The sequence below is a fragment of the Elephantulus edwardii genome, unplaced genomic scaffold, assembly GCF_000299155.1.
Source record: "Elephantulus edwardii isolate Elephantulus edwardi_28Jun2011 unplaced genomic scaffold, EleEdw1.0 scaffold00109, whole genome shotgun sequence".
Classification (NCBI taxonomy): Eukaryota; Metazoa; Chordata; class Mammalia; order Macroscelidea; family Macroscelididae; genus Elephantulus; species Elephantulus edwardii.
In genome coordinates, this window is record NW_006399859.1 from 6,028,226 (window position 1) to 6,043,553 (window position 15,328).

General features: G+C 37.9%; 1 protein-coding gene across 3 annotated transcripts in view; it reads left to right on the forward strand.

Moving 5' to 3' along the window:
- The window catches only part of UEVLD (UEV and lactate/malate dehyrogenase domains), a 57,439-nt gene that overhangs the window by 33,633 nt on the left and 8,478 nt on the right, over positions 1-15,328 (forward strand). For all 3 annotated transcript variants that reach the window (XM_006892022.1, XM_006892023.1, XM_006892024.1), the window contains 3 exons: positions 540-642; positions 7,959-8,129; positions 9,277-9,450. In XM_006892022.1, the coding sequence (XP_006892084.1) occupies positions 540-642; positions 7,959-8,129; positions 9,277-9,450 (448 nt within the window). The remainder of the gene's footprint in view (positions 1-539; positions 643-7,958; positions 8,130-9,276; positions 9,451-15,328) is intronic.

Here is a 15,328-nt window from a genome sequence, read left to right on the forward strand (position 1 = left end):
TGTGTTTGTTAGCCATCTGAATGTCGTCTTCGGTGAAGTGCCTGTTCATATCCTGTGCCCATTTTTCTATTGGATTATTTACCTTTATCTTGTTGTGGTAGATAGATAGATTTTTTTAAGAGAGTCCTTGAAGTGTTAGCTTTCATTTTGGAACGAGGTGTTAAAGTAGGCCTGAAAAGTTATCCAAAGCTCTTTCAGTGTAGAAATTAAGGCTTCAAAATTAAATAAACCGAAACATAATAAATAAACATATTGAGTATACCAGGTCATCTTTATTGCATATCCCATCAAAGAAACCTGCAATCTGATATGTAATTGAATCATGCCCTGTCAGAACCCACTTTTCAGTAATCAAGGCTAAAGGATCGCACTGTCCAAGTTTATAGTAATTTCTGACTTGTATGTAATTTTTATTTCTGTTGTGTTTACTTTAGATGGCACATGGGACCAATGTATATTCCTTTTTCCTCTGCTTAGTGAATTTTTGTTGCATATCTAGCTCATCCAGTGTAATGCTGTATTGTTTTCTTACTGTACAGGGGATTGCGGACAGGCTGGTCCTCTTAGATCTCTCAGAAGGGACTAAAGGAGGGACGATGGACCTTGACATCTTCAGCTTGCCTAATGTGGAGATCAGCAAAGGTCTGATTATTATTCTTGAAAGATATTTGCTCTTGGGTTTGAGTCCTAGAATTGTTTTCTGTTATTGTGAAAATAACTCTAAAATTTAGAGACATCAACTACATTAATCATGTTGTATAACCTTCACCAGTATATTACCAAGTTTTCCATCACTTTAACCAAGAAATCAGTGCTTCCTACCAAAATAATCTTGAGTCTTGGAATTTTAACACTGAAAAGCACCTTAAAAGTCATCATATCCAAGTTTGTCAATTTACATATTGGGAAACTGAGGAACATAGAAGGAATGAAGAACGTGGAAAACCACAGCTTGTATCAGGCACACTGTAGTCTATAGACTGGCATCATTGCTCTTTAGCACTTTGGAGAGGTCCATGACAACAGACTTCCCCAGTGCAGTTTGTCTCTTGATTTCCTGACTGCTGGTTCCAAGTGCGTTGATGTGGAGCTGAGCAAGCTGAAATTATAAACAACCTCAGTCACTAATCCATCCAATTGCTGCCAATTGGCCCAGTGGTGAGAATCTTTTAAATGAGAAACAAATTTGTAAGAGTATTTCTCCTGTCTCTGATTTACATATTAATATCAATTTATTTTCTTTGGTTGTTTCCTTTCTCATACTATATTAATTAAGATTGATTTTACAATTAGCGAGATAGAAATTTGCAGCCTATAGGTCTAAATGTGACATTTCACAAGGTATATAGTTTTTCAAACTTCAAATGTCTCACCTGTAAGGTAGGAATGATAACACATTTTTAGTTGTTGTTGTTATGTGCTGTTGAGTCATTTATATATACAGTATATCCCTATATACAGTAGCTGTGAACCCGTTCCTATCCTGAGCCAATCTCTATCTTTGACACACCTACTCCCAATACCCCAGTAACTGTGTCAATCCATCTCATCCAGGGTCTTCTTCTCTTGCTCTGTCCCTCCACCCTTCCAAGCATGACATCCTTCTTCAAGGACTCGTCTCTCCTGGCCATGTGCCCAAAGTATTTGAGACAGAGCTTCAAAAACTTTGCCTTCAAGAAGCAACTTGGTTTCACCCTCTGCAGGACATATCTGTTTATTCTCTTGGCAGCACATGGTAGGTTCAATACTCTCCTCCAGCACCACAGCTCAAAACCATCAGTTCTTCTTCTGTCATCTTTGGTCATTGTCCAGCACTTCTTAGTAGTATATAGAAAAATGATGAATTAAGATTTTTTAAAAATCACCTTACTTTCACTAAACATATGGTTAATATAAGTGTTAATAATAAGAGGTTTGTATCATTAAAAAGAAAATGTAAAGTCATTTTTTTAAATCCAACTCTTAACATTTTATAAGTTTTGCATATGTTTTAAAATTGTGTAGATGTGTCAGGCCTTTTGTTCATAGGGTTGCTATGAGTTGTGCTCAACATGATGGCAATCAACAACCACAACAAATGTATTAGAATATATGAGTAGGCATATGTGTATACATACACCGTACTTGAGGATTAAAAATATCTGTGCACAGGGACACCTGGGTAAAGACTATGTGTATTTTGAAAAATCTTTAAAACAGACTAAACATATTTGCTGAAACTTTTCTTCTAGGTTATAATTATGAACAGATTATAATAGTTAGACTCGTTTGACCTTCCTTTGACTTGCCTTAGGTTATATCTGTTCATTGATCAGATTCCAAATAAAATATTGAAAACTTGGTCTCACCAGCCTGACTGTATTAAAAACATCAGTGAGTCAGAAAATTTTAATTCATACCTTTAAAATTACAAAATTTGGTTATTTCTCTGAAGAAGATCCATAAATAGCCAGTAAATACATGAAAATTTGCTCATTATCATTAATATCCACTTACTCACTCATTGCCATCAAGTCAGACAGCCTCAGAGCTGATATCCTGTTGATTTCCAGTGTTGCAAATAGCATGGGAAGAGATTGCCCATCTTACTCTGGAGTTGGTGCTGGTGGTGGATTAAAACCATCAAGAGAGGTGGGGCCTTTAGGCTAGCAGTGCAGCTCCCTGTAGGCTACCCTCCCAGAGCTTCCTTCAAACCAAGTGAGAGAGCCTTTCCTACCCACCAGGATGTTAGTATAGAAAACAAAACAAAAACCAGAAAATAAGAAATGCTGGGAGGATATGGAGAAATTAAAACCATTGTCCATTGCTAGTAGGAATGCAAAATGGTGCCATCACTATGTAAAACAATTTAGCAGTTCTTCAGAAAGTAAGCAGAGATATCATGTGCCATGAATTAAAGAGTGTGTGTGCCTGTGTGTCCCAAATACGTGTCAACTTGACTGGACTAGAGTTCTCAGTGCTTTGGATGTAATGTAGCATTTTTAAAAAATTTATTATTGATTTCAATGAAAATCTACAGAGACTTTGGATTTCCATTCATTCATTGTTGCACTTTTCTCACCTCCCCCCACCCCAGTACACTACTCTCTCAGAAAAGTAAAAGAAAACTTCTTTCATTGTTTTACAATCCCTCCTCCCAGGTCCACTCCAATATACAGCCTTCACTCTGGACTCCTGTCATAACAAAAATACCTAATAACTTATCCCTCTTAAACAGTTTTCTCCCTCATCTTTTTCAATACAGTATACATTATTGGATCCATCTTTCTCAGTCTCCCCCCACCTCCGAGGTCAGTCCTGTTTTATAACAGTGGAACCATGCAGTATATGTCCTTTTGTGACTGAGATACTTCACTCAGCATAATGTCCTCCAGGGTTACCCATTTTGAATAATATTGCATGAGTTCCTTGTTTTTCAATGTAGCATAGTATTCCATTGTATGAATATACCACAGCTTCTCTATCCATTCGTTTGTTCATGAGCACTTAGGTTGTTTCCAACTCCTTGCTATTATGAACAAAGCCACAATAAACATGGGTGTGCATATATCTGCCTGGATGTCGGTTATGGTCTCTTTGGGGTATATTCTCAGTAGTGGAATTGCTGGGTCAAATGGTATCTCTATTTGCAACTTTTTGAGAAAGCACCAATACTGCCTTCCACAGTGGTTGCACCATAAAGTAGCATTTTATGGAATGATGTAATCACTCCCTTCCTCTCCCCCTGTGATGTAATCTGATGTCATCAACCTTTAGCTGATATAGAAGGATTAGCCTGAGACGTACCACCATTTATTTATTCAGTCACTACCCTGATACTCCTATAAGGGGAGTTTCCCTAGAATGTTGCTTGCAACATGTTTTATATTCTAAGAGATAAAAGGAGAGACAAATGAGCAGAGAGAGAGGACCTCACTTCCACCAAGAAAGAAGATCCAGGAGCAAAGTGTATCTTGTATACTTAGGTCTCTGACCTGAGAACCTCCACGGCACATGAAGAACCCCAAGGTATGTTGGGCCCTTGGATGTTGAAAGGAGGCAAGACCTACAACCAAGAAGGAAGGAGAGATTTCCCCTAAACCCAATACTGTGACTACATACTTCACCTTCCTAAAGTGTAAGAGAATGAATTTATTTTAAAGCCATCCACTTGAGGTGTTTTTGTTACAGCAACACTAGATATTAAGGTACCATTTAACCCAGCAAATCCACTCTCGATATATACTCTATAAGACTTGAAACCAGGGACTTCGATAGTTTTACATCAGTGTTCATTGCAGTACTATTTACAGTAGCTAAAAGATAGATGGAAGAAGTACATAGATTCACTGTAACAAACAGAATTAGTAATACTGAACTCTTTCAGGAAATGGCATATGATCAAGAAACAGTGTTACTGAAGGAAGAAGTACAAGCTACACTGAAAGCATTGGTAAAAACTAAAGCCCCAGGAATTGCTTGGGAGGGTGGAGGGACAGTGCGGAAGAGGAAGACCCTCGATGAGATGGATGGATTGATTCCGTCACTGGGGTAATTGGGATAGGTATGGCAGAGAAAATAAGATTGGCACAGGATAGAGCAGGGTTTGGGCTGTTGTGCATAGGGTTGCTAAGAGTCGCAGGTGACTCGACGGCATATAACAACAACGACGCAACAACAGCAATAAAAACTAGAAATAAGCCAAGTTTCTATCAACAGAAGAATGAATAAATACCTATCCAGTCAGTGGGATCTTATTTAACTACAAAGAAAAATGAAGTTCTGATGCATGTTACGATATGAATCAGGCATGATAAAAGTACAAGTATTTTGTGTTCCAGCGGAATGTGTATCTGTTTCATTGACTCTGCAAAGGCATTTGACTGGTGGATCACAACAAATTGTGGCTAACCTTGAGGAAAATGGAAATCCCAGAACACTTGATTATGCTTATGCAAAACTATACTTGAACCAGGAAGCAGTCCTCAGAACAGAGCAGGGAAACACTGCATGGTTCAAATCAGGAAAGGAGTGCATCAGGGATGCATTCTGTCTCCATACCTTTTCAATTTTTATGCACAGCAGATCATTCACGAAGCAGGGCTCTATGAGGAGGAATGTGGTTTTAGGATTGGAGGTAGACTTATCCACAACATATATTGTTGCTGAAACTGAAGAAGACCTGAAGCGTTTGCTGCAGAAGGCCAAGGACTGTAGTCTTCAATATGGATTGAGGCATAACATCAAGAAGACAAAGATTCTCACCACTGGGCCAATTGGCAGCAACATGATTGATGGAGAAGAGATTGAAGTCAATAACAGTTACAGCTTGTTCAACTCCATAATCAACACTCTTAGCACCAGCAGTTAGGAAATCAAAAGATGAATTTTATTGGGAAAATCTGCTGTGAGGAACCTCTCTAGAGTACTGAAAAGCAACGATGTCAGTCTGGAGGCTAAGGTTTGCCTAACCCAGGCCACAGTCTTTGCAATTACTTGATAAGCTTCAGAGAGTTGGACAGTGACTAATGATGACAGAAGAATTTATGCCTTTAAATTGTGGTGCTAGAGAAGAGTCTTGAACATACCACGGACTGCCAAGAAAACGAATAGGCTGTCTTCCAGAGGGTGAAACCAAGTCTCTCCTTGGAGGCTAGGATTTTGAAGCTCCGCCTCACATACTTTGAGAATGTGGCCAGGAGAGACTGGTCCTTGAAGAAGGACATTATGCTCAGAAGGGTGGAGGGACAGTACAGGAGAGGAAGACCCCAGATGAAATTAATTGATACAGTAACTGGAGCAGTGGGGGTGAGTGTGTCAGAATTTGTGAGACTAGCTTAGAGCAGAGTAGGGTTCAGAGCTGCTGTAGTGTCTCTATGGTTGTGGGTGACTCGATGGTACATAATAACAAACAACTTATATACAATGTCAGAATAGGCAAATACATTGAAACCAAAGTATTTCCAGGGGCAGGCAGCTTAAGGATTACTAAATTTCTGTTTGAGCTATAAAAAGTTTTTGAAATTATGGCTGTAATTATTGTTAATAAATTGTGTATTTAAAAATAGTTAAAATGACAATTTTAGGTTATATATATTTTGTTGTTTATTGTTAAGTGCCGTCAGGTTGTAGACGACTGATAACAATCATGAATGTGAGACCTGACCTGATGACTTGTATAACTTTCATCCTTTCTCCATGTTCATAGTTTCCGGAGGTGAACTATTTTGGAAGTGGATACCACTCCTGCTTCCAAGCTTATTTTAATCAGGAAGCTCCACCAAACAGTGTCCACCATGGGTAACCATTATCACATTTGACACATCAGTGTCACAGGTTTAGCATCACAGCAACCACGAGTTATCTCTGTACAGCAATGCACAGACCAGTGCTATACCACTTAGATTAATGTTTGACCAAAAACAATTAAAACGAGGCCTGGGGGCCATAGATTAAAATCATCCACCTTTGGCTTGGTAGCGTAATTTCTATCCACTAGGCCAACAGAGCTCTCTCAGTGTTGTTATTAAGTGCCATTGAGTCATAGACGACAATAAAAATTGGTTGTAACCTTTCTTGGAAACCTCTGGATCCCTATGGATACAATGCATTCATTTTCTTTCTCTGGAAAGACTATGGTAGCTGCTTTAATGATCCCTTTGTAGGCCTCATGTTAGGATCCCTTGGGGAGCTGGATATTCTCTAGAGCCTGTCATTTCCAGGCACTGACGTTCTTTAGGGACTTTTTGACTCTTCCAAATCACTTTAGGAAACACTCTAGTACATGGCCCTAGAGGTTGTAAGGATGTTTAAGACTGAGGAAATGATTTCTTCCTATGTGTCTTTTTAAAATTTTTAAAACCATCATATTTTTAATTGTTTCATATACTTGTGAAAGTAAGAGAATGACTAAAGAATACTGAAGAAGAACTGACACTTTTTAATTATGGCGTTATAGGAGAGTATTAAATACATATACTATGGATTGCTGAAAGAACAAATCTGTCTTGGAAGACATGTGCCCAGAGTGGTCCTTAGAAGCACTGATAGTGAGACTTTATTTTATATATCACGGACATATTATCAGGAGAAGCCTTTCCTGGAGAGGAATAAAATGCTTTGAAAAAGTGGAGGATCAGTGAAAAAGAGGGCGGCCCTCAAGGAATTACTCAATGACTACAACAATGGCTTTAAGTACAGCAGAGACTGAGGATGGTGTAGAGTTCATTTCTGTTGTAGAGTTGCTATGAGGGTTGCTGTGAGTCAGAACTGACTTGACAGCACCCAGCAACATGTCATGAAAAATACTGCTGTCCCCTAGTAATAATTCTGGGAAATAAAGCTCATGTGGAAACCTTAATAACAACCTAGACATAGTTACTGCAACTGACTAGATTACTGCTGAGGAGGGAAAGAAAAGCAGAGGTCCTCTGCTGCCTGGACTGGCCTTGAGCACAACATAACAGCATTCTGTCTGTCTCCCTGCCACTCTCGGTGACCTCAGAGCCCCTCAAGAACTTGAGGGCTCCTAAGTGTACAGTTTTAAAATGGTAAAACTGATTATAGGTTACTTTTGTCTACAGTTATTATCTCATTTCCCTTAGGAAATTATAAATTACATAAAACAGCCTGTCTTTGTAAGTCTGAGTCTTCTCTTTATTTTTATCACTGTCTTTTCTTCTTTGAATGTACACTTCTGCTTTTATTCCTCTTTCTGGAAGCAGTCCTAAGACACCTCTGAATTCTGTTTGTAGGTTCTGGGTCCTTTATTTTATTACTTACTTTCTCCCTTTGAATGTACACTCTTGCTTTTATTCCTCTTTTCTGGAAGCAATCCTCAGCCACTTCTTTTGGAGATAGGATTGATCTGGGGCAAATGCGCCTAAAATCTCCCTTTCTAGGAGAGAATGAATTATTATGAGCTAGAAGTTGATTAAAATCCCTATCTTGAGCTCCGACTGTTTCTTTTTATTCATTAGATTTGTCTGCCTCTGCTCATTCCAAGGTGGTGATCCTCACAGTCAATTCTCTGGGTAGTTCTCAGTCCTATCTTGATGCAGTACAGAGCAACGTGGATATGTTCAGAACCCTTGTCCCAGCTCTGGGACATTACAGTCAGCACAGTGTCCTGCTTGTTGCATCTCAGCCAGGTAAGAATCTTTATTTTAATTTGATGGTCTAGTGCCTCCATAGAATTGCCTTACTGAGGGAGCTCTGGTGGCTAGTGGCAAGAAGCAGCACTGCAATCCCAGAGATACATGTTTCAAATCCACCAGATGCTCTACTGAAAAAGGAGGGGCAATCTCCTCCTGTACCAGTCAGATCCGATTTGATGGTACACACACAAAAAATAATAAATTAAAACAATTTTTAAAAAAACAATTGCCTTATTGATAAAAAAATTCATAAAAATGTAATTTCTGAAAGAACCAGTTTGATGATACTCAGTTAAATTACTTTTCTGATGATTTAGAGTATTCCACTTCCTGGCAACCTCTTTTTACAGACATTAACTGGGAAAGTTATAACTTTAAATTCTTTATGTAAAGTGATACTATATTTAGGTTGTCAGCAATGGTGAGATCCAAGAGTTAAATAGTGGCTTATGTGAGAAAAAAAACTGGTGAAACATTCAGTAGTGCCTTTGGGATTGCAGTGCAGCTTCTTGCCACCAGGCCAGCAAAGGTCCCTTGTCAGCATCCTTTATGTTTTATTTTGATTTGGGTTTTTTGGGGGTTTTTTGTAAGCTAACTTTTTTAAGTGCACTCAATATGCATTTGGAGCATGATATGCATTTGACTTGGTTTTCCATGGTAATTTATACGTTATACTGGTTTCATCAGATCCTTACATCCTTTTGGCATTTAAGAAAAAAGTAATTATGTTCTTGTTCTATGTTTTGTACTGCATAGAGGTATATAACTAGTATTTTCTTTAAAAGGATAAAGTTGAGCTTTTTAAAGACATATATAAAAGATAACTTGATCAGTGAAAAGAAATTACTATTCTTTTCAGTACTCTGTTTTCATCCTTCTTGCTTCATTTGAAGAAATGATCTAATTTTCAGTCTTAACAATTTATACTTAACAACAAAATTAGGTAAAAGCAAGGTGAAAACTACTTGGTGCTTTCACTGTTTTTTAAAAGTCTGTTGCACCTTATACTGCACATTGTACCTAAGATGGGGTTTTACAGTAGAGATCTCCTAATAAAATAGTAAGTGTTTTGTTTATAGGCTTGGCTAGAAGAATATGAAAAATATAACTTCTGTGTTTTCCACTTGTATGCACTGCTTAGTGGAAATCATGACATACGTGACATGGAAGCTGAGTGCGTTTCCTGAAAATCGAGTGATTGGCATTGGATGTAATCTGGATTCACAAAGACTACAGTATATTATTACCAATGTTTTGAAAGCACAGACTTCTGGAAAAGATGTATGGGTTATTGGTGAGCAAGGAGAAGACAAAGGTGAGAAAAAAAATTTATTTCTTATATTGAGAATTTAACTCACCGTAGTCATGACATTCAGCTCTATCTAGGAAGTCCAGAATGTGATACTTGGAGGGAGCTCTGGTGGCCTAGTGGCAAGACACTGCACTGCAATCCCAGAGATATGCAGTTCAAATCCACCAGATGCTCTGCTGGAGAAGGAGGGGCAATCTCCTCCTGTACCAGTCAGATCTGATTTGACGGTACACGCAAAAAATAATACAATAAAAAATAAATAAATAAAAGGTTGGTTTAAAAAAAAAAAGAAATGTGATACTTGGTTGGTTTCTGTCCACATTAAGTGCCTTCTAGGTAATAGGTCCTTTGTTGTAAATGAACTCTTCAAATTTGTTCTGCAGAATTTACTTTTCTGTAAGTTTCCAGTTGGGTAAGTTACTTTTTTTTAAAAAATTTTATATAAGTTACTTTAAAAGTTATACTTTTCAATATTTTATAATTTTGTCATTATGGAAATACAGTATTTATATCATATTTAAGAAAATTATTTTCATAAAATACCACACTATTTTATAGTTTTTAAATGTCTTCAAGTGACCATAGTGACTCATAGTGACCTTATGAACAACAGACCCAAACCTTGCCCTACCCTGTGTCATCCTATCATCTCTGACAAACTTACTTAAACCCATTGCTGCAGTTACTGTGTCAATTCATCTCATTGAGGGTCTTCCTCTCCCACTTACCCTTCACCTTTCCAAACATGATATCCCTTTCCATGTTAGCCTCTCCTAACAACAAGCCCAGACTATGCACGATGAAAATTTTCCATACTTACCTCTAAGGAGCATTCTGACTGCACTTTTTCCAAGACATATCTTGTTTGGTTTTTTGGCAGTCCATGAGATTTTCAGTGCCTTTGTCCAATATCACAACTCAGAAGCATCAATTATTTTGTCATTCTTACTCATTGTCCAGCTCTCAGATGCATAAGAAGTGATTCAAAAGATTGTAACCTGAATTAGGCACACCTTAGTCTTCAAACTCACATTATTCATCCTCAGTAATTTGGAGAGGTCCCTGACAGCAGACTTGTCCAATACAATGTCTCCTAATTTGAATGCAGGATGTTGATTGTGGATCCAAATAAGAAGAAATTATTAACAATTTCAGTCTTTTCTTCATCTATCATGGTGTTGCCTGTTGGTCCAGTGGTAAGAATTTTGGTCTTCTTGATGTTGAGATGCAATCTATAGTGAAGGCTTTGATACTGTGCAGTAAATGTTTCAAGTCTTCCTCAATTTCAGCAAACAGGATTGTGTCATTTGCACAATGCAGATTGTCAAGTCTTCTTCCAATCTTGATGCCACATTCTTCTTCATATAGTCCAGCTTCTCAGATGATTTACTGAGCATACAATTTATAGATATGAAGAAAGGATACAGCCCTGGTGTACACCTTTCCTGATTTTAGACCATGTAGTGTTCTTTTGCTCTGTTCAGACAACAGTTTCTTATTTTAGGTGTAGGTTTTTTATGAACACAATTAAGTATTCCGGGATTCCCATTCTTCTCAATATTCGCCATGATTTGTTGTGGGTTTTTGTTTTGGTTTGGTTTGGTGTTTTTTTTTATGTGTGTACCTTCAAATCAGATCTGACTGGTACAGGAGGAGATTGTCCCTCCTTCTTCAGCAGAGCATCTGGTGGATTCGAATCATGCACTTCTGGGATTGCAGTGCAGCTTTTGCCACTAGGCCACCAGAGCTCGCCAATATTCTCCATGATTTGTTATGATCCACATAGTCAGGTGCCTTTGCATAGTTAATAAAGCAGAAATACATAATCTTCTGGTATTCTATGCTTTCAGTCAAATTCCATCTGACATCAGCAGTGATATGCCTGGTGTTATGAACTCTTCTAAGTCCAGCTTGAACTTCTGGAAGTTTTCTCTCAAGAGAGAACTATTCTGGTTGTTTTTGGATGGCTGTGTTAAACCTTTGTACTTCTGGACTGACTACCTAGACAAGTCAGTGCTAGAAAGAGCCAGGCTATTGAATAAACACTTATAAAACAGGACAGATACTTTTTCTGTGTATGATTTTATTTCTCCCCATTTATAAAGTTGACACACATCATGTATATCAGAATCTCTTTTCTTCTGCATTTCAAAGTAAAGAGTACAGAGAAGACACCTCACATTATTGAACTAAAGCTAGCCTGAGTTGCTTGGTTGCTTCGGTAGTATGTCAAGTGCAAAAATGTCTCTACTAGAATTTTCCTTGTATGCCAGATGCTCAGAAAGGCAATTAGTTACAAGTTACTTGTGAGACATTCCAGAAATATTTTGTATAGACAAGCACATATATGAAAGTTATCATTTCTCACCTTGTCCTTTCACTTACCAGTATGAATTGAAAATTATTGCATAATATTTTATTAAAATCTTTAAAACTACTAGATATATCAGAATTTATTTTGCCATATGCATAGTTTTTGAAGAATATATTACGTATTACACACACACAAAATATTGAATGAATATGAACTTTTCACAATATTATTGTACTATTGTTGTACTATTTTTTCCATTGAGAAAACACAGGAAGGGATGTAGTAACTGTGTGAACGATTAAGTAGAAACTAGAAATAGAGGGGTCATAATTCAAGCTGGCAGCAGGATACAATCACTATGCACCAAAACGTGCTCACCAGCACCTCAGCCTTCAGCATCACCATGTTTGGCCAGTGTTACAAAGCTCTTAGTCCTGTCAATTACATCATCTCCTCCCTAGTCAACATGGAGTCATTCTGGTTGAGGTCAGCCCAACCAGGCAATCCTGCATTTAGCCCAAGAACTGGATTCAGCCAAGACCAGAAGAACCACCCAGCTGAACTCAGCCTACGTTGACAACTCACAGAATTATACGCTTAACCAATGGTGTTTGTCTCAGTGCATTGACATGAGGTACCTTTGGGTCAACTCCAGCTCACAGCAACACATGTACAACAAATTGAAGCCTTGCTCCATCCTGTGCCACCCCGTCATACCTAAGCCTACTGTTACTGTCACTGGGTGAATCCAACACTTTAAGGATCTTCCTCTCCTGCATGGATGCTCTGCTTTTCCAAGCATGACGTCATTTCCAAAGACTGGCCCCACATGGTTATCATTCTCAGACCAAAAATACCAAACCCATTGCCATGCAGTCAGTTCTGATTCATGGCAATCCTGTGTTATAAAACTACTCCCTGGAAATTTTCTTGGCTATAATCTACAGAAAAGAGTCTCAATGATGTAACACATTACATGTCAGAGGTTCAAATCCACCACGAACTCATTGGAAGATGAACAATCTCTTTCCACAAAGATTTATAACCTGAGAAACCCAATGGTGTTGGAATCCAATCTATGACATAGGATTGGACTTGGTTGGATTAAAATTAACAGATCACCAGACTTGTAGCAATGCTGCTGTTGAATGGACCTGAACCATCAACCTTTAGGTTAGCAGATGGGTGTAAACCATTTGTTCCATACATTAACTCTTGTCCCTCTTGGACTTGCAGGTGTATCTGTGTTTGTCATCACATGGGTGTATATGTGTGTGCTCTGCACTCCTTTTTATTAAACACCACTCAGAAGTGTAAAAAAAAAGAAAGAAATAGAGGGGTCTAGATGCATGTATACTTGAAACAGCTGAGAATCAGTGAAAGAGAAAGATTCTCAATGAAATAGATTGACACAATGATTCAAAAAATGAGCTCTGGCATGTCAGAGATCATGAGAATGGAGGCAAGATTTTGTTTGGCCTTCATTATGAGCCATAGTTGATTTGATGCCAACAATGACAGTGACGCTCTCAACTGATTGTCATCACGTCAGTACTGATTTATAACTGACCCTCCTGGGAATTTTTGAGGCTGTAAATCTCATGGGAGGAGATTGCCCATCTTTCTCCCAAGGAGCAGCTTATTGGATTCAAACCACTAGAGAGGTACCACCTTTGGGTTAACAGTGTAACTCCTTACAGACCATACCATCAGTTCTTTCCAGAACAGTAGGTATATGTGAATCAAATCACTTAAACTATTATGTAATATTTGACATACATAGAAAAGAATATATGTGTGTCTAAGTTTTAAAGCATATTAATGGAACACTTGTGAATCCATACTCAACTTAAGAATTGTAACATTACGGATACTACTAAAACTATGTGCTTTGCCACCCTATCTCCCTGTCCTCCATGTGGAGGTAACCACTCTCTGGTTACATTTTATCCTATCTGCTAACCTTGTTTCAGAAATGTTACTTTGCATGCATAGTTAGCCTTGCTTTGTCCCTGGAGCCAAAAATGAATTAGAAGCTCCCTCTACTGGTTTCATATGTCAACACAAATATTATGAACTCCCAAAGTTTGTCTTCAGCTGCTGTATTATTTAAGGAGCTCTGCTGGTTTAGTGGCAAGAAATTGCACTGCCAACACAAAGTTATGCAGCAGTTTGAGTCTACTAGTTGCTCCTTGGAAAAACGATGGGCACTCTCCTTCCGTACGATTTACTGCCTCTGAAAACCTGCTGGAGGAACAGCTATGGGTTGTTTCAACTTGAAGGTATACAACAACTGTGCACTGAGCTCTGTATTAAATGTTTTGCATATCATTTAAATTTTAGATTTAAAATGTATCCACCCAATGTATTGATGAGAAACCTTACAGTTCAGTAAGAGTAAATTATTTGTCCAGTCATACATCTGGTAAGGACAGAACTGAGATTTGAACCCTGATTGTCTGACTTTAAAGCTGTGCTCTATTTGTAACTTAATGAGGTCATTTAAAGCAGTTAGAAGTTTCTGGCACAAAATAAACATTCAGTAAATGAGAAATATTATTATAGGGTGCTGATGAGCGAATATTGGTAAAAGGGCATGAAAACTCTTAGAATAACTGTAGGATTAGGACTGAGAAACAAAGGTATAACAACAGCAACTATGTGAATTTAAAAAAAAAACACTGTAGAGCATTTCAGAGATAAATGCGGGTAGAATCATGTACCATGGAAGACCCTTTAGGATCTTTTTCTACTTCTTTTCCCAGCTGCATCTTGTGCCATTCTGCCTGCCTGTTCTATGCTAGTCAGTATGCAGTTTCTTGAAAGGTTCACGCATTCTCATACCAACTTGCTTTTGCATCTGCTGCATACCCTCCCTGAATCCTCATTCACTTGGCTAACTCCTGCTTACCTTTCAAGACTGATTCCCAGGAAGCCTCCCCTAAGTCTACTGTTTTAGTAAGTGCATGCCTCTATTATAGCAATTACTTATGCTGTTTTAATTGTACATTTACCTAATTATCCTTGGCTTGATATGGCCTATTGTAAACCTCAGTAGATGTAGTAAGTTACACAAATGGAGCATTGCTCCTGACACCACCTTTTAAAAAAATTTTTTTTGACACCACCTTTTTGTGACCAAAGGTCACTCATATCATGCCATACCAAATTAAATGGTCAGCAGGGCATATTCATTGGAGCTGCTTTTTTCAATTGTGATACTGAAATCATATATAAACTTCAGAGAATGCCTCTAAATGGTGTTTTAGGAACCTAAGGTCTCAACCTGAGAACAGAGTGTTAGATTATGTGTTAGGCAATAAATCTTACTTAAACTGTTAAGTGTATATGTAATGGAAAGAACTATCCAACAGTTATTTTTCAATTAAAATTTTTAGGGTCGAAAGATACCTGTCCTTGAAGAGTAAAACCAAAAGATCAAAATTAATGAGTGTATTTAAAAAGTGTACTTGAGATGATGGGGGGGTATGGGGGCATTGTATACCAAAGAAAGAACTTTTCTTTTACTTTTCTTTTTTTTCTCTATAATTATATTTTATTAATTTT